The sequence below is a fragment of the Oreochromis aureus genome, linkage group 11 (assembly GCF_013358895.1).
Source record: "Oreochromis aureus strain Israel breed Guangdong linkage group 11, ZZ_aureus, whole genome shotgun sequence".
Taxonomy (NCBI): Eukaryota; Metazoa; Chordata; class Actinopteri; order Cichliformes; family Cichlidae; genus Oreochromis; species Oreochromis aureus.
The window spans coordinates 24,542,719-24,562,832 of NC_052952.1; the positions used below are offsets into that span (position 1 = coordinate 24,542,719).

Consider the following 20,114-nt stretch of genomic DNA (forward strand, 5'->3'; position numbering starts at 1 on the left):
AAATGATTACATTTCAAAAGAGATCCATATATTTATTGAATAGTTATTTGAGTTTACCAACATAAACTGGTTGATTTTTTTAAGGGTATTTAAGAGCCACTCATGCTGCAATTCCCACATATCCGTCATTATTTTGTTGCTTTGTTGCACAAACTTAGTGTCAGCACAATGAGTCGCTGTCGAACTTTGAGTGAAAGATGTGGGGTTTTCAGCCTCATTCCAAGCCTCCGAGCTCACATGTCAAATATAACAGATATACTATGTAATCCTATTAAACTATAGAATAAAAAAGGAAAAACAAGAAGAAAATGTCAGTTTAGTCCAATTATCTGACTTTTATTCTTATCAAATCCTTTAGCTTTACTACAATGTGTCTATGCCATTTTTTTTATTTTCATAAGATACGGAAACTGAAAAAATACATTTTCATATATTATTTTACTTGGATACTTTGAGGATATCATATCATATCATATATTAAATTTTCAGTTTCCTCTTATCTTCTGCTCACGTGCCATCTGACATAATCCACATGCTGGAATGCAGGCCATTACTAACCAGTCGTCACACACAGAGCCCTGAGGAAAAGCACAGTCACAGTAAACTGGTGACAAACATCATCATATCTTTTTTTACAGAACCTTATTTAGAGTGCTGGGATTTGAAAAATGTAATATAAAACACCATCTAGATTTCATCATGATTAGAATTCTAGTCTTCTTGTTTAATAAATGATTAGACATCTGCAGCACACTTACACCAATGTTGTATCTGTTGCGTATGCTTGTCCGTAAAGCAATCAGGGCGCCAGGAAGGCAGGCCAGGCAGCAGCTTTCGTCGCTGTCCTGAGCCACCTTACAAGCCAGGATGCAGGGAACGAATGTTCCACAAAGACCTGGAGGTGAGAGGTGTATCATCATATTTCAGTTCATGTTACACTGTTGGTAAACTTCAGCATCTTCCCACAAAACTCATATAGACACGTACAGATGCCGCAGTCTTCACAGCAGTCGCATGCATTTGTACTCCACTCTGACGACCCAGAGGTCACCGTGTACTGTGTGACGGTCACCTGAGGTTGTGCATTTATCACGTTTGTCTGGAATTCCATGGCTGCAAGCAGAAGGAAACACACTTGGAGCAAATTAAACATGAAGTTCACTTACTTTACCAGTTTACTTCCTTGTTTATAGAACTTTTGAGACACTTTTACATGGTTTCTTTATAACAAATGTTATATATCCAAATCTGTGTTGTGAAAGCTTCTTAAAATTTTATTCCAACCAAAAACAATTAGATCTTTCTTGATTAGGAGTTTACCCCAAATCAGATATAAAGAAAATCAGTTAGTAGGATGAGTTTAAACTACCTTGATTTGTAGGAAAATTTGCTGTCCACTTCAACTCTTGAACTGAGTATCTGGCTCCTGGAAGCGAGGTCTGAAATTGAAGACTAGGATAGGGTTCACAACCACAGCTCTTATACCCAGTGGCACGGTATGCATAGGTTGTAGTTCAGTTTCTATGCTGATATGAGATGGCAAACAATGACCAAGTAAACAGGCCTGAATGTCTTGTAAAGGAAAAAATGTTTGGTTTTGGGGCGTATCACACACCTAAAACGGTGCACCTAGAATGATGCAGGCTTTATCAGCATAATAGCACTCGAGGGACAAAGCGGGAACTTATTGTACATTTACATATCAACAAGGTTGTGACTTCATGGCAGGTGTGGTGTGTGTACATAACAGGGGACAAGCTGAAAAAATTAAATGAACTGTGACGTTTAAGCACATACTCTGTTGACTACACAAAGTGGCACTCCGTATGTACCAGTGACTCAAAAAATTACTCATGAAAAGCACGGAAACGTTATGCTTGTATAATACAATTTAGCAAAGTATTTCTGACTTCTAGACTCTTCAAATACCACTTTTGTTGCTGTTCGTTATGGGTTTTTTAAAATAAAAAAAATGTAATAAATCTTCAGTTTATATGTACAGTACATTACATTACATTATTAATCAATGCTTCAGTCTTAAATATGACTAACTTATCTCTGTTAATCAACTCTGTACCACAGGCCTTCAATCTGGCAGTAATTAAACCACTACTTAAAAAGCCATCACTTGACCAGCTTTCTTGGCCACTCCAACCTTCCTTTTATCTCAAAAATTCTTGAAAGAGTGGTTGTAATGGTAATGCTAAATGGCTTCTTTGAAGAGTTTCTGTCAGGTTTCAAAACTTTGCAAAGTAAAAAAAATAGTGTTAGTGAAGGTTACAAATGATCTGCTTATGGCCTCTGATAGTAACATCATCCTTTTGCTGTCAGAGGCTATACTTCAGTGCAGCATTCAGTACTGTTGACCACAATATTTTATTAGAGAGATTAGGACAAGTAATAGGTATTAAAGGCACTGCTATGCAGTGGTTTGAATTTTATCTAGACTCCAATTTGTTCATGTAAACCTTCACAAACCGAAGTTTATTATGGAGTTCCACAGGTTTTATACCAGGACCAGTTCTGTTTACATACATGTATATGCTATCATTAGAAGGCATAGCATACATTTTCACTGCTATGCAGGTGATCCCCAGCTTTATCTAGCCCTGAAGCTAGATAGCACACACCAGTTAGTTAAACTGAAGGAATATCTTAAAAACATGGATGACTTCTAACTTTCTGCTTCTAAATTCAGGTAAAACTGAGGACATTGTACTCAGCCCTAAAAATCCTAGAAATATGGTTTCTAACCGGACGCTCTGGATGACAGTACCTTGGTCTCCAGTATCACTGTGAGGAATCTTGCAATTGTTCTTAGCGAGAATATGTCCTTCAATGCGCACATTAAACAAATATGTAGGACTGCTTCCTTCCCTTTGTGCAATATCTTTAAAATTAGAAACATCTTGTCTGATAGTAATGCTGAAAAATGACTTCATGTATTTATTACTTTCTGGCTGGACTATTGGAAATCATTATTATCAGGCTGTCCTAAAAATTTACTGAAAAGTCTTGAGTTTATCCAAAATTCAGCAGCAAGAGTGCTAACAGGAAGCAGAAAGAGAGAGTGTATTTTTCCTATATTATCATCTCTTCACTGGCTCCCTGTTAAATCCAGAATCAAATTTAAACTCTGTCTCCTCACATACCAGGTCTTGCATAATCGGGCCCCATCTTACCTTAATGACCTCATTCATACACCACTCTGCATTTAATTATGAGCTGTTATTAATCTCAGGCTCTCTCCTACACTGTGTCTTTGTCCTGTTTTTCCCTCCTCCCTCCCAGCCAGTCGGGGCAAGTGGCTGCCCCTCCCTGAGCTTGGTTCTGCCGGTGGTTTCTTTCCATTAAAAGGGCGTTTTTCCTTCCCACCATCGCCAAGTGCTTGCTCATAGGGGGCCATCAGATTCTTGGGGTTTTCCCTGTATTATCGTATGGTCTTTACTATATTACAATATAAAGTACCTTAAGGAAACTGTTTTTGTAATTTTGCACTATATAAATAACATTTTTTGAATTGAACTGAATACATTAGTTGACATGATGATTCAGTGTAGTAATAAAAAAATCTGAAATACTGGAACAATATTGTCTCTTCATCACAGCACTGACAAGTTCGTTTTTTAGGGCTTTCTAAAGTCATTGATCAGCACTTGGACCAAGAGGTTTTTGACAAACTCCTCTCCTCACATCAAATTTGTCCCCATACATCCTCATCCTTTACACTGAACACTGAATCTCTTTGAGGTTGCTGAGTTCGCTTCTTTACATAATGCACACCGGTAATGGTACACCTGTCCACTCATCCAACATCATTATTTAATCTGCTGATGACACAATTGTAGTTGAGCTAATCTCAGGTGAAGGTGAGTCAGCATACAGATATGAGATATGCCCATCAGTGTGGTGTTCAGTGAGCATACTAGCTTAGCACACCTATAGGACTAAAGAGTTGATATTGAAATACAGGAAAAGCTTGACTCAAACCCAGCCTTATTTTGTATTGACTGTGGAAAGCTTGTGAGTTCCTCAGTGAGACTCCACTTTCTGCTGTTATAACATAATTCACATCAGTGTGGTATGCACGCTGCTCTGTGGCAGAAAAAAATGGTGCCGCAAGCACTGCTGGAGAAAAAACCACAGGTTGCTATCTGTCAACCCTAGAGGACATTGCCACCTCAGACCAAAAAAAACGTCATCAGGCACTGCTCTCATTCCAGTTAGGGACTTATTCTTCGTCTAAAACATGCACCTCTAGATTGAGAGACCCTTTTTTTTCCAAAGGCTATCTGTGTTCTGAACACTTGCATCCACCAATAAATAAATACACGATAACTGACTCATGCTGCTACTTTTTTATTTCAATAAAGCTGCAAAATACAAGTGTAAAATGTCACATTAATAAAACACTTTTTTTTTTTTTTACATTGGGTCACATGAGAAAAAGTTTGAATTTAAACATGGAAGCATAGTGTTTGAGGGGCTGTCAGAAGAACAAAGGTGTGTGCCTTTGTCTTTACTGCAGTAGCGTATATACAGATATGTTATAAGTAAAAAAGTATTGTTTTTATTTCAAAGTTCTAATTTAAACATTTCTACAAGTAAGATACAAAAACACGTATGATGTTACACAATAGCTTAATTTTCCAGGAGACCTTCGGTTGAGACAGATGTAACCACAACAGTATTCAGTTCCTCTCAAACGAATGCACTGGTCGTTTTTCAAAAATAACACTTATAACGTGAGGGGATATGGCTCACTCAGACTATCCAGCCTCTGTCTAGTTTATGACTCATTTCTTAACAGAATTTTTCAACTTGGATTTGAATGTTCCTGAACCTGACTATGCAATTATCTACTGCTTAAACATACTTTTTTTTCACGTTTTCACTTTAGTTTAAAACTTGTGGACTGACTTTCACCATCAGTGGAGTCTTTTAGTGTCATTGGTGCCCAAACCTCATAAACTTTTAAAGTTTTTTAAAGTTTGCATAGAGACATCATCTGCAGGAAATCATCTCTACCACAGTTCAAGCAAACGATATATTCTGATGCCATCCCCTTAACCCTATGTTTAATTTAACCGCAAAGATAAACGCGAATAATGTCATATCCTGTCTTCTTTTAAAACCTGCACAATCATTGAGCCTTCAGTATCTCTTTCACCAGCCTGCACCAGCTTGTATCCTGTTTTTATAAAAGTTCGGAAGGTAAGCTCTATTCATATATATACATATATATATCCAGCTTTAGTAGTTTTAACTGAATGACTTTAATTATCATATATAAGATTCTCAGTCATCCATTGGGGATATATGGATTTAAATCTGGGACTCTCAGCCATTTGACCTAGAACTGAAGAAGCTTCTTTGATGAGAGGTGAAACATCTTCAAGCAACTTAAAGAAGTCCAGACGCTTTTTTCTTTGCAAACTCCTTTGACTTAATTAAGTCACCCACTGCTTCCTAACACAAGTTTTTTAAAAGTATTTTCATCTTAACTCACTTTAAAATTTATATATTTATACCCTGTGTGTCAGTCGAGTCTTTTAGTATTTAGCATACTAATTTAGTAAAACAGTTTTAGCATTTATTTCTAAATGCTAAAACTTAGTTTTAGCATTTAGAAATGTTAAAACTGTTCTCGGAAGTGAATTTATTTTTAATTCACTTCTTGTTGATCTCGCTGTGTTATTATTGTGTGAATGCTGTAAAGCATTCGCACTATTGAGTTCCTGTTTCTGTTTGTTTGAAGTACCTCTAACATTGTTTCTGCACACAGTTTATGTCCTATTGTCATCCTTTAAACCAGGGGTTGGGGAACTCGAGGCCTCAAGGGCCGGTGTCCTGCGGGTTTGAGATGTGTCCTTGATCCAACACAGCTGATTTTAATGGTTAAATTACTTCGACGTGTCTTGAAGTTCTCCACAGGCCTGGTAATGAACTAATCATGTGATGCAGGTGTGTTGACCCAGGGTGATATCTAAAACCTGCAGGACACCGGCCCTTGAGTAATATATGTAATGCATATTTATAGAGAGATCTTATGTTTTCAGTGAGGGATGGGTTGTTTTTTTCAGAAGTCACCAATGTTTGAAATCACTAAATAAATCTTATAATGCAGTCATGCTGAGCTCTAAACAGTTTTATATTTTCACATTCTGACATAGTAAATTCACAAAAACTGGAAAAGAAAAATACGCCTGAAGAAACAAACAAACAAACAAACAAGTTACTACATTGTAGGTTGAGTGAAATGCTTGATATGTCAAAGCAAGTTGAACTTGCAGCATAGTGGTGAGTGTAAAATTTGTGCCAACAAAGCACTTTCACTTCTCCTTTAGTTGTGGAGGATTTCTTTGCAAAAACAACTTTCTGCTTTTTTAAGCCTGGCTATATATTGTTTTTTACTTTATGATATGTAATCAATTTATGTTTTCAAAGAAGATACATTTTCTTCTAAGTTTTCTTTGCAATGGAATATTTTTCATATGAAGCACAGTAGTCATGCTCAGTCTGTCTGGCCGACGCTTACAGCTAGGTGGAGACATGGATTAAAAATATGTGTAAAAATTTTCCTGAAACAGTCATCAATTCCCACTTTAGCTATGTTTTCATCTGTCTAAAACTGAAAAAAAAAACAATCAGTTCCTGAAATTCGTACTTCTTCTTTCTGATCCTCTGACATCTGGCTACGGCAAGATGTGAAAAGGGATGTTTGGCAAACGTGTTTATGAGAACAGTGTACTCTCATCTCCCTTGGAAGGTTTTAGGTCTTCTGCTGGCTCGCCGTCCAATCCCAGATTCAGCCATGTCAATCACAGTGAGTGGGGATTTTTTTTAAAATTTAGTTATTAATTTCATTTAGTTATTTAGTTGTTATGCATAATTGTTCATTAGGAAACACAAAGTGTTATATGAAACTTGTCCAAAAGCCAGTCTTTTTTTTTTAATTACCCAGGTCTTTGAAATATATTGATGAATTCTGTATCTCTGTCTTGTCACAGGAGTATGATGATTATTATGGAGAAAATGGGACAGACTACAGTACAGATTCTGTTGCATCCCCGTGCTCACAGGAAGACATCTATGGTTTTGCAGAAAAGTACTCCCCTGTGGTATACAGCCTGGTGTTCGTCTTGGCAGTTGTTGGCAACGTGCTGGTGCTGTGTGTGATCAGACGCTACAGAATCTCTCAGAGTGGTGGAGCTTGTGCCTTTTCCTTAACAGACACCTTCCTCCTTCACCTGGCCATTTCTGACCTTCTGCTGGCCTTCACTCTGCCCCTGTTTGCAGTGCAGTGGGCTCACCACTGGATGTTCGGCTTGGCTGTTTGCAAGATCTCAGGTGCTCTCTTCTCCCTAAACCGGTACAGTGGCATCCTCTTCCTGGCCTGCATCAGCTTTGACAGGTACCTGGCCATCGTTCACGCCATCAGCTCAAGTTGGAAACGAAGCACATGCCATGCTCAGTTTGCATGTGCCATCATCTGGGCAGTCTGTCTGGGCTTGAGTGGAATTGACATTTACTTTAAACAAGTGGAGATGATACACATTGTCGGTCAGCAGAGGGGGCCCGTGTGCCAGGTGTGGTTCACTGAAAACCCTTTACAGTGGCAGGTGGGGCTGAAGTTTGTCAGTGTAGTTCTGGGTTTTGGGGTTCCCCTCCTTGTTATGCTCTACTGCTACATCCGGATCTTCAGGTCTCTGTGCAATGCCTCTCGCCGCCAAAAGCGCAAGTCTCTCCGCCTCATCATCTCCTTAGTGTCTGTATTTGTAATCTGTTGGGCTCCATACACCTGCTTCCAGCTGGCAGATAGTCTGCTAAAGCTGGGTGTGTTAAGTGAATCCTGTGAGCTTGGCTATGTGCTTGACGTTGGAACTCTGATCACTGAAAGTCTGGGGCTGTCACACTGTGCCCTCAATCCTCTGCTGTACGGCTTTGTAGGAGTGAAATTCAGGCGGGAGCTAGTCAGAATGTGTAAGGGGCTACTGGGACAGAGGAGCTGGCTGGCAATGGAAGGGTGGCGAGAGCGAAGGCTTCGAAAAGCCACGGGATCGTTCAGTTCTGCAGAGAGTGAAAACACCTCCTATTCTGTCATGGTGTGATTTTAGTCAGAGATACATAAAGAGAAAGGAAGATGAAAATATATTTTTGTGGTTTTGGGTGTGAAGATTGTATAGTAAAGTGAGGTGAAAACTGAAATAAAATGTTCTCAAAATTATTTGCTACATGTTATTGGTGCTTTGCCAAGTTTTTGGAAGTCTGCAGTTTGTATTGTTTTGATTTCTTTTGTGTGTGACATGAGCCATGGAGTAAAACCAATTGCAAAATGCTGATGGTGTCACAAAATATTTCTTGCTAACTTACTGTGAAATTTTTGATTTCTACATACTCCTAAAAAGCTTGATCAGCAGTATTGGGTAAAGTTTGCATAAGTACTCAGAGTCAGATCTCATGTATTTATTCCCAGTAGATTGTAAATTTTAAAAAGATTTTAAATTTATGTCGTAACATGTATAAATCAATCATCCTGTTTGTGTGCTTTAAAATGTTTAGTGTGGCATAAGATGAAATGGTTATGGCTCATCTTAAATTTTGTATGCATCATTGAAACGCAACTTTTATTTTGACTGATGCCGAATACTTTTGTATTAAATGTTTTAAAGAAAATTATTGTTGAGTTGTCTTTTATGTATTTTTTCATTGCTTCCCTACAGGTTTACTTTTTGCCAGGAATGCCATTAACCTCTTTAATCTCGCATGACAATACTGAAAATACCACAAAGCTAATAAACATTATGTTTTGTGCAAGAAAGCACTCTTGGCTGGAAAGCTGAAGGTTGACAGAGCTCACTTCCACGTGCGACTGGAAATTCCAGGAAGACAGATCTTTGTTTGTCTTGCTTATTTTTTATTATAGAAAACTGCATGTGGCACCATGGTGTAGTGGTGAATACATTTGCCTGACATGCAAAATCTCCCCAGTATGTGCCTAGATAAATGGTGGTGCATCAGGAAGATTATTTGCCATAAAAATAAAAAAAAAACCTCTGCCATATCAAATATCACATATGCAGACCCACTTTCTGTGTTGAGTCTTTCAGAAATAAGGGAGCAACTGGACGTAACATCTATTTTACAGAGAACTTCGATGACACACATTTTGGAGCCAGGTGGTCCGAGTTTGACGACAGAAAGAATTTTCACAAATGAGTGACTCATTAGCTCTAAGCCATTGCAACACAGCTGCACTTGCAACATTTACTTGAGGCACACTGTCAAGTTTAACGGAAGATTAACTGTCAAGATAAGAACCTTAACCTTCATAAACCACACTGGTTGCTAAACGTGAAAAGCCACTTACAGGTAACCATGCATTAGTCAACAAATAATAGAAACTGTAACTAAAACATCAACTCTGATCTTTCATGAGCCAAATCCGAGGAGCCGTTACTAGACCCGACATTTGTTTTAATAAGAAGAAAAAGTACCAAAAGGTTCAGAAACACCTTATGTTTGATAACATCATTAATTTAAAAAATATATATTTATTTCAAAAGTATTTGTGTGGTTGTGAGATTTAAATGTGAACAGATCTGACCTTAAAGTACCTTTAATGAAAAAATTTGATGTACATTAAAATTAGACAAAAAAGACAAAAACATTTGAATCTACTTGAGAATTACACATTTCAAAGTCGACAAACTTTTAAAGTGATATTTAGTACACTGTGTGTCTATTATTTGAAGTTAATTTAAATAACACTTACAAAATAGTGGCTGTGTTATGAGACCTGCTTGTTTCTACGAAGACAGATGGCCTTATATTACATTACATTGGCCAACTGAAATGAAACAACACACGAGTGCTACATTAAGTTAAACCGTATGTTTACAATACGGTACAACATGATTTCCTGTTTTGGACCTTTCTATTAGAAAATCCAGACTTCTGCATCAGTATGCAATGTCAGACATAAAATAATACAATAGAAAAAACACATATAAAGTCTGATTACATGTAAGAGGATTGCCCTCTGGTGGAATCTGATTAAACACCAGTGTAGATTAAAATAATTTGCCTGGTGATTCAATAATATAAACAGTGGTGATTATAGAGTCTTGTGGAGTCCTAAAAAAATCACAGCACGTCCTTTCATCACCTTTACATTACTGTGCAAAATTCTTAAGCCTTTGCTTCCAAGGAGTCAGACTTTGGACATGTTTACTCATTTTTCATTTTTCAGTATAGTCCTTGTACCTGTGTCATGGTCTCCTGGTCCTTCTCCAGTTGGAATAATCTGGCAATCTCTGTTGGGCTCACTATGGTGGGTAGGCTACTACTGATAAAGAGGTGATTTCAGATTTACCTGCGTGCTCTCTTTTTACATGCCCTCTGCTGTCAAGAGAAGGAGTTGTTTAAAAGGGAGAAGTCAGGAATCAGCTGTTTTGATAGAATTTGGAAACAGAGTTTCAGAGGAGACAGAGCCACCAAGAGAAGATCACTCACCTGCCCCACTGCCAAAAGCCTGACTCATGCTAAATTACACAAGAACTGGACTGAAAATCAGTGGCAATGGGTCTTATTGAGTACGGAATCCAAATTTTTAAAATGTGGTTCAAATTACCATAAAGTAGTACAGTCCAGCTTTCTATGCCAGGTAAGATAAAGCACATTTACTATCATATCACTCAGATTTTGTATTTCAAAATCAACGCCTTTTGACATTTCCAATGTAAAAGCCTTCAAAAGTCTTCAGGTCTTTAAATGTGGCAGAACTGAGGAGGGAAAAAGCTTCTCAAACTGCAGAGCTTCATGCGAAGTAAGTACATTTATTTGGATATGTCTCAATCAACCTTCAATAGTTACTGACTTTTATAAAGTATTTTAAAGTTATGTTAAAATACTTTATAAATGTTTTATTTGCAGCAAAGTAAGTCTGTTTGCAGTCTTTTTGTATCTGTTTGAATTCCTATGCGTGCACATTTACTGGAAACAGTTGCCCTGAACACTTCTGATTTTATAGAACCTTTGATATTTACTTCACAGTGAGACTGTTTTATAGATTACAAATGCCTATATTCTGCCTAATCCTGCCTCACAGTGCCACCATCTCGAGAACTTACTTGAGTTTTACCCAGAGACAGTGAAACAGAGGAGTGAACGACCTATGTCCTATGGCACAAAGATTGTGCCATAGTTCACACGATGTGATGTCAAAATCATAAAAATTACATATGGTTATGGGGATGAGCAATTAATGTCCCATGGGGCCACATGAGAAAATGGGGCTGCTATGAAGAGCTGCTTGAGTAAGCTGAACTCTGTTCTGCTCATTATTAAGTTTATCCCTTTATAAGTTTATTCGTGTGGCCCTGCACAGCAGTCCCAATTTGTTATGTAACAGCTGGGGGAAATCAATTGCTGAGCCCTGTTCGCACTGCAGAAGTTATGTTTTTAAGTTTACATTTTACAGGCAATTACTGTATTTCTTGGACTATAAAGTGCACTTAACCCATTAAATCCCAAATTTTTCCCTGGAAAATAAGTGCATGCATTTTACTCCTTAAAATTCCCCTACACACAATATGTTTAATTTTGTTAATGTAATAGGGGGTTAAAATGGCAACAGTTGTTGCTTGTGGGATTAAATGGGTTAAGATCCTTTAATTTTCTAAAACCGCTTGATGTATTGTCAGAGCATTACAGCTACTGTAGTCAGGAGCCTCATAGAGTAATACATACTGTGCTTCAACATAATATTATTGTGTGAGTATAAATAGTTTTTTAAGAAGCTGCTTACTCACCATTTCTTCTCCTTTCCAAGTTTCCCTTGCTTGTTTGTTTGTTTCTCACTTTGAAACTCACTAGAATTGTACAAACTCTGTTTTTTGCCTTGTACGCTGTATTTACATTGACATGTTTGCACATGATTGAATTTATCACTGTTTACCTTTGCTTCAGTTTCATCATTGGTCTTTGACTGTGAACTTAATGTAATTAGGTTTACTTAAACAGCATCATGCACCCCACTTGAAAAGGGATTGAGTGGAGTCAGGATTCTGCTTCAGTTTTAGGTTTGTCAGTCCTGACCCTCCTCCCCATCTCACAATTTTACAATATCAACAGCTCCCTCTAGTGTTAGCGGCTCTTATTGTAGTGCTTTGTCAGTTTTGTGCCCCTCAATTTGCCAGGTACAGGTTGTTAGAAAGAAGCAACTCTGAAGTGGGTTTATGGGACCTTTTTTCGTCAAAGGTATAGGTCTCAGAGATTGAGCCTGTGTAGAGCCCTCTCTTTTTGCAGACTATCTTTAGTGTTTTTAGTTGAAGCTCTTGCAGCAAGATCTTTTCAGTGAAGCAGTGAAGTTGTTTTTGACTTGGATTAAGTTTGACTGTGCTCCAGTATTTCCCGTTGAATCCAGATCCTTGGCTGAACATGCAGAACAGGGTCATTGTGCTCAATGGGATGAGATAGCAACACCCTCTGAGCATTAAGACACTCATAGGAAGACGAGGGGATAGCACAATATTTTATCTATAAAAATGAATTTAGTCTTTAAGATTGAAAGTAAAATCCTCGTCTGAGGGTGCTTTCCAAAGTATTATAAAATCAAGGCTATAGCCTCGTGTGGGATCCACATCCCCAAGAAAACCTGTTTTTGGTTTTTGGTTTTCAAAAACAGCCTGGATGTCTAAACAGGAACAAACTCAACTTAATTAACCTGGTTCGACACATAACTGGAAGCTTATATAGGAACTGCTTTCAGTCAGTCAGAATTCTCTGTAAAAGCACCTGAAACATGAAGTTTTTAACTGCTGATTGTTAAAAAAAAACATTATTTACAACTGCGTTGCTGCTCAATTAATCAATAAAGCTTGAACATTAAAAATTCTTCTGCAGCCCCCACCCCCTCCTTTGTTTTACTTCATCAATTTCTACTATGGATTTTGAGATAAGTTTTTCATTATGTTCGTCTGTAGATATTTTCAAAGGTTTGCATTTGCATTGTGTTTTCTTTTCTTGGTAAATTTTACATTATTTTCACCACAAAGATGATGACAACTCATTTTTCTGCCATCTTTCTGGCAAATAAAGAACATTAAACAAACTAGTCAACAGGCTTCAAATAACACCTGAATCACTGAGACTGGTACACCTCATCAAATGAATTTACCAACTGTTTTGAGAGCTTTTTTCTAAAACTCCTTGGATAGCTTTCAACAACAAGTAAGTCAATTTTCAGTGAATAGTCACCCAAGAGTCCTTTAATTGGTCTGTTAACCCTGTGGATGTACTGTAATATTGCAAACAGAATTGTTTATGCATTTTAACATTTCACACAAAAACATAAATAAATGTATTAAAAAATACATTGATCATGTCATCTTGTTTCTATTACAACACTGTCCAGAAATCGGAAAAGCGAAATATTATAACCTGCCAACAAATGCAGGTGTGAGCCCCAAATAGACAAAATAATTTTTGTCCTGTCACGTTCAACTGCTGGTGCACTAGGAAGTACAGAAAACAACAAAATAAACAGTGCTTATTGCAGATTATCTAATATACAAACATACTTTGTATGTGTGGCTGTTAATGTTTTTGTCTTCATGTCCATTTACATGCTATTCATTACAGCCATCCTCAGATAACAAGGGAGTTGCAAGTTTCTACGTTTGCTTGAGGCTCCCTGTCAAGCTTAATGGAAGATTAACTGTCAAAAACCAAACGCTGACTGCTAAAATGTAAAAACACACAGCTGGGAAATAACAAACAGAAAGTTTTGGAAACACCGGGTTAATCTTGTGTTTAATAACTGCATTATTTTTATCTAAAACATTTATTAAGTGCCATGGTCCTTGGTCTTTGACCCAGTGTTTTGAGTTTGTTTTTCTTTGTGCTTAGTTAAGAGTAGTCTTATTTAAGATTTCCTGTGTTTTCCCAGGATAATTCCTCCCTCCTTAATTATTTCATGTGTTTTTAAGCCCGCGGATTTCCTCAGTTATTGGTTGGTTTTACTTCTGTCTCCCATGCTCTGCTCTAGTCCTGCTGCCAAACAGCTGCATATTACATAAAGAAAACAAAGGCTAACACGATAGACAGCTGAAACTAAAATAAAGTAAAGCTTCACTTTCTGTTTTGGACCTTGTTAGAAATTCCAGAATTTTGTGTCACTATGGCAATTTCTGACATAAAATAATGAATTACATGAATGACAAATAACAAATATTAATAATTGGCAATGAAGTGGCATTTTTGAGAAGAAATTAAAGTGTTTATAACTCTTTATGTGCATGAGGGGCTTTAAGCTACCAATCTGTGAGTGGGGGTGTGTCTATGTTAGGAGTTTCCTATGGGGAGATTTCAGAGAACTGACTTCACTTTCTGATCTACAGCTTCTGAGGCACTGATGTATTTTTGTCTGTTCTGTTTTTGTCTCCACAGTATATGGACATGGCACAGCTGCATGTGGAAACTGACGGAATCTTAAAGTTGGAAGACTATTTGGAATATGGCCAGAACAACACCCATGATTATGATTACGATGCAGCAAATACAGTGAATAGCCCTACAGTGTTTACAGTGTTTAACAGTACAGTGGATAATGTTCCTGTGGAAAGAGGCAGTGAGGCAGTGTGGGTCCCTGCTCTGTATGCTGTAGTGTTTTTTATTGGAATCCTGGGAAATATTATTCTCCTGACAGTTCTGGTTCAAAAAAGGAGACTGTGGAGCCTATCGGACACCTTTATTCTCCACCTGAGTTTTGTGGATGTCCTCCTCCTGTTGATGCTGCCCTTCTGGGCTGCACAGATGACTCAGCTTTGTGACTGGTTCTTTGGGACTTTCAGCCAGATGTTTGGGGTTGTTTTCAAGGTAAGAACCAGATGTTGTGTGAAACAGAGACTGAAAGTGAAAACAAGACATTTTCAGTGAAGCTGTGACAAAGCTGAACAGAGTCATTGTACAACAGTATGACAGTGACATCCACTGAGTATGAACAGAGTCATTGTTCTCAACAGTATGACAGTGACATCCACCGAGTATTTAAAATTTTCAAAGAAGAGAACAAGATTAGAAACAGAGGTTTAGAGTAGGACAGAAGTGAAAGGGAAGAAATGAAGTGTAATTTTTATAGATGTTAGAGGTTTGTGTCTTACACTAAAAGTTTTCTCTATCTTCTTCCAGCTCAACTACTACTGTGGGATCTTTCTGCTGGTTTGCATCAGTCTTCAAAACTACCTCTCTGTCATCCATGACATCCAGTTGTATTCCCACGAGAGGCGCTGGTTAGTTCATATCAGCTGCCTGTTAGTCTGGCTTATCTCTGTCCTCCTCACTGCACCTGACTGGATTTTCCTGGTGGGTAAAAATAATTACACAGAAGATAATACTTGTGTTAATATCTACCCTCAGTCTGGAACTGACTGGCAGTTGTGGTCACGCCTGCTACACCATATATTTGGCTTGGTGCTACCTGGAATCATGTTGATGATCTTTTGCTCACATATGCTACGGCGGCAGTGCAGCTGTAATGGCCTCCCAATCCAGAGAAATATCACCGTCATCCTGTCTCTAGTGGTCATATTCTGTCTGTGTTGGATGCCGTACAACTTCATACTTGCTTTGGACACTCTCCAGGACAGACTTCAGGATCCTCCTAACGATTCACATGAAAGTTCTGAAAGTTCACTAAAAACACTTCTCATGGTCACCTCTGCTATAGGCAGCCTTCACGCCAGCCTGAGGCCTCTGCTGTATCTCGGCCTGTGTGGAAACTTCAGGCAACACTTACTGGCCATGCTGAGATGTAATAAAACTGAACCAGAAAGCTCACTTTGGGATCTTGGTGTAGGCCAGAGACAGCAGCCTGATCGCGGTCAGGTTCAGCAGGAAGAGCTGGAAAAGATGATGGCTGTAGAGAATCAGTCAGCTTAGTAAAGATGAACAGACAGAAATGCCCTCTTGTGACTCAGATGTGAGCAAAATACTGTTACACTCCTGACTATGGATTGACAATTAATGAATTAACACTTTAATGGCCACACCAAGAAAAACCATTGAAACTGTTTTTCTTTGTATTTTTTATTCCTTTGACCAAGAATAACAATAATTCAAACTGAATTTAAATAGACGCCTCTCCCAAACGGTTACCTCTAATCAACGTAATCGATGTAACACATACCCTATCTATGTTTTCATCTTGTTTTGCTTTTCCTTTCAGCTGGGTTGCCACAGCAGATTATCTGCTTTCATTTTTCCCTATCCTCAGCATCCATCACTGTCACACCAACCCTCTTCATCGTCTCTTTCACTACATCCATAAATCTCTTCTGTGGATTGCTCCTGATTGGCATCTCCACATTCAGCATCCTTTGTCCAATATATCTCCAATCTCTCCTCTGCACATGTCCAAAGCATCTCAACCATGTCTCTCTTTGTCTACAAACTGGTCAACCTGAGCCATCTCTCTGATGTACTCATTTCTAGTCTTGTTCACTCAAATGAAAATCTGAACATCTCCAGCTCCTGTCCTTTAGTCAGTGCTGCCGAGTAGCCTTCTGACTGAAAGTAAAATCAGCATAAAGGAACATGTTGACTTATTTAATTGTTAATTTGTTATTTTAATTTTATTTTTGCTTTTAAGATTTTTGCTTAAAATGTGTGTTTATGTCTAAAACATTTTTTATAATGTTCCACATGTTCTTTATACAGCTAAAACTTTTACATCAGCAAAAGTGCCATTTATTATTCCGTCATCAACAATATACAGTATTTCCAAACTACGTACATTATTTTCTTCCCATATATAGTAAAATGTACCAATTATCCATATAGTTGATAGTAAATTTTTTAAGAGTTGGTTTTAAATGTGCCAATTTAAAGAAGTGTTTGAACATGCTAAATGAACTGTGTAAATCTCTGTAGATTGTGAATTTCAACTTTGAAAGATGTAGTGCTTTGTGGATAGTTTTTAAAACAAACTCTTTAAGAAATTTTGTGAGGAAAAAACTGCAGTGAATTTAATTATTTCATTAATTAGCAAAAATGTATTTATCTTTTAAAATTGAAAGTAAAAATCCTCATTTAAGAGTGCTTTATAGAAGTATTCCAAGACAAAGTGTATGGTCATGGTTGGCATCCACATCGTCTGGAAATCCTGATTTTTCCAAAAGCAGCATGGATGTCTACACATCAACAAACTCAGTGTAATACACTTGAGTCCCCGAATAAAACAGATGGAGTTGTATACCAGTCTTATTTAAAGGATTGCTTTTATTCAGTCACAGTTCTCTGTAACAGAAAGCATTACAACATTAAAACATTCAATTTTGTACCAGTCACTAGGAAACTGTTACTTACTCTGTACTCTACTGTAACTTTGTACTGTCCACTTTCTGCTGTAGCAAAACAAATTTCCCACATGTGGGACTAATAAAGCTTATCTTATCTTATCTTACACTCATACTGATCAGTATTCATGCTCTTTGAACTTTTCCACATTTTTCACATTGCAATCACAAACCGAAATGTATTTTATTCAGATTTTATCTGATAGACCAACATAAAGTGGTGCAAAATTGTGAAGTGGGAGTAAAATGATACATGGTGTTAAACATTTTTTACAAGTACAAATTTGAAACATGTGGCATGTATTTGTATTCAGTCCCCTGAATCAATACTTTATCAAACCACCTTTTGCTGCAATTACAGCTGCAAGTCTTTGCAGGTATGTCTGTACAAGCTTTGCATATCTACAGACTATATTTTTTGCTCATTCCTTTTTTTCAAAATGTCAATAGAAAATTGTAGTCAGTATAATCTTTTAATAATATAAGTTTGCATATGATAGAATACTGCATGATGACCTCTTTATAACTCAGACTGTTTTGATTCACTGTGACCCGTTATCATGCAGGGAAGGAGCAGTACCTGCTAGATAAGAGCTTAATGAGCAGTTTCACTTTGTACCAGGTAGAGGAGCCTCTCCTGGCACACGCACACACGCCACACACACACACACACATATATCCGCACATGCTCACGCATCAACATTCCATTGAACAAACGTATTACTCTTCTTGTGTATAAATAAAGACCAGGGCAGTGGCAGAGCGCGAGTCTCGGAGCCCTCACTCCAGGTGTGAGTGCTCTGTGGCTGCCCTTGCATGCAAGTAAAACTGTGTGTTTCTCCTCTCTGATTCTCAGCTGAAGAAGTGTCTTAGAGTACATCTCTTAACACAAAATAGCTTCAGTTCGGTCAGACTGGATGGAGAGCCTCTGTTAACAGCAATTTTCTAGTCTCACCAGAGATTCACAATAGTAATTACATCTGGACTCCTGCTTGAGTCATAATCCTTTTGCAGCCTTGAACAGGTTGAACATCATGTGGCTGCCACCACCATGTTTGATGGTGGGGATGGGGTACAGTGTTAGTTTTCCACCACACAGCATTTTGCATGTAGGCATGTCAAGCCTGTCAGTTTAGGTGGATGAGCATGCCTTGGTAGTTTGCAGTTGTGCCACACTCTTTCCATTTTCAGATGAGGGATTAAACATTGCTTTGTGAGATGTTCAGAGTTTGGGAAATGTTTCTATAACCTATCCCTGCTTTAAACTTTTCCATAACTTCATCCCCGTCCTGTCTGGTGCATCCCTTAATCTTCATGATGCTTTTTGTTCACTGATGATGACCAACAAATCTCTGAGACCTTCACAGAACACCTGTATTTAAACTGAGATTAAAGTTCCTAACACTCTTTTCATTGATTACAAAACTCCTGAAGGCAAGGATTTTATTAAGAGGTAACAGCATAACGGGGATATGAATACTTTTTAAAACCACTGCTTAGTCACCCTTTGTTCTGCTTTCCTTGTTTTTACTTTTTGTTCTTAAATTTTTCTGCTGTTGATGTTGTTGTATAGATGTTTTTAATTATGTTTGTTTACATTCTTTGCCAGGTTTGCGTTTTAGGCTATATGTTTTATCTTTATGTATGTATGTAATAATAAGGCTCTCTTTTTTCAAATCTAAGCATTTTTTCACTACAAAGATAACTGAAGACTAATTTTTCTGTCAAAAGAAGAAAATTGAGCAAACTAGTAGACAGGCTTCAAGTTGCAACTGAAACCTGGAGACCAGTAGACCTCATCAACGAAATTTACCAGCTGTAAGATGTTTTAAATGGCTTGCTTCTAAAGCTCTTTGCGCATCTTTAACAACAAGTAAAGTAGTTTCCTTAAATAATTTTGGTCCTGTGGGTGTATTGTAATATTGGGCACAGACTTTCTGATTATAATTAAAAATATTACTCTGGTCTCGGTGTGTCCTTAAAAAGTCTGAAGAAACTGTACAAGAGAAGGCCTAAAAAACCTAAAAATCTAAATCAAATGAATATTATCCATGGAATTATATTTGTCATGACTTTTTTTTTTTATTATTTACGCCAGTGAAATAATTTCTGTTCACGGGCGCAATTTAATTCCTCACGTATAACTCAGTTTTCGCAGTAACCTGAAGTGGCCATTAAAGTGACCAATCACATTAGGACCCCGTCTTCCTTTGTGCGTCGCGTCCAGACAGTCAAAAGTTGTTTTTTCGCGAAAGCAGGATTTCTCGCAGAGAGCTACGCACGAAAGCATAAAACTGGTGTAGCGCATGCAAATCAGACAGTCTCGCGTGCGCAATGGCTTCTTTCTGCGCGTGGTTGCTGAGTACTAAACGTTAAATTTACGCGCAAGGAATTTAATTGCAGCCGTGAATTTAAATTATTTGCTTGGTTTATTTGTTATGGGATAAATATAATTCCATAGAAGTTCAGGAGAGAGGAACAACAGTGAATATTTACAGCCACCTGTAACATATATTTGGCATATTGGTACATCAAACAGCTAGACAAATGATACGTGATATGGGAGAAAATCCGCATTGGATATCCATTATGTAATGTATTTTGTTGTTTTACTGTAGCTTTGTGTCAACATATAGTGTTGTGGAAAAGTCTTGAGCCACCCCTCATTTCGTATATTTTGCTGCCAGCGAGCAACAGATTTTATGAGCAAAAGTTCTCCGGGTTTTTTGAAGGTCTGTCTACGCAGGTAAATATGTT

The 20,114-nt window shown here is 37.8% G+C and overlaps 3 protein-coding genes across 4 annotated transcripts; 2 read left to right on the forward strand and 1 right to left on the reverse strand.

Annotated features, from left to right (window-relative positions):
- Positions 1 to 309: 309 nt before the first annotated feature.
- On the reverse strand, positions 310 to 1,589 carry cnfn (cornifelin). The gene is made up of 4 exons (XM_031726127.2): positions 1,370 to 1,589; positions 988 to 1,113; positions 759 to 895; positions 310 to 578 (listed from the first exon to the last, which is right to left on the reverse strand). The coding sequence occupies exons 2-4, from the start codon at positions 1,109 to 1,111 to the stop codon at positions 486 to 488; spliced, it is 354 nt and encodes a 117-aa protein (XP_031581987.1). The 5' UTR covers positions 1,112 to 1,113; positions 1,370 to 1,589; the 3' UTR covers positions 310 to 485.
- Positions 1,590 to 6,665: 5,076 nt separating this feature from the next.
- Positions 6,666 to 8,676, forward strand: cxcr3.2 (chemokine (C-X-C motif) receptor 3, tandem duplicate 2). The gene is made up of 2 exons (XM_031726114.2): positions 6,666 to 6,826; positions 7,011 to 8,676. Exons 1-2 carry the CDS (start codon positions 6,737 to 6,739, stop codon positions 8,109 to 8,111), a joined length of 1,191 nt encoding a protein of 396 aa, XP_031581974.2. The 5' UTR covers positions 6,666 to 6,736; the 3' UTR covers positions 8,112 to 8,676.
- A 5,729-nt stretch (positions 8,677 to 14,405) lies between these two features.
- LOC116309525 (C-X-C chemokine receptor type 3-like) lies at positions 14,406 to 18,838 on the forward strand. 2 transcript variants are annotated; one of them, XM_039619151.1, is made up of 3 exons: positions 14,406 to 14,880; positions 15,193 to 15,883; positions 16,229 to 18,838. In XM_039619151.1, the coding sequence occupies exons 1-3, from the start codon at positions 14,455 to 14,457 to the stop codon at positions 16,477 to 16,479; spliced, it is 1,368 nt and encodes a 455-aa protein (XP_039475085.1). In that variant the 5' UTR covers positions 14,406 to 14,454; the 3' UTR covers positions 16,480 to 18,838. The 2 variants fall into 2 exon arrangements, with proteins under 2 accessions (XP_039475085.1, XP_031582005.2); XM_031726145.2 differs by having other exon boundaries at positions 15,193 to 16,369.
- Positions 18,839 to 20,114: the final 1,276 nt, after the last annotated feature.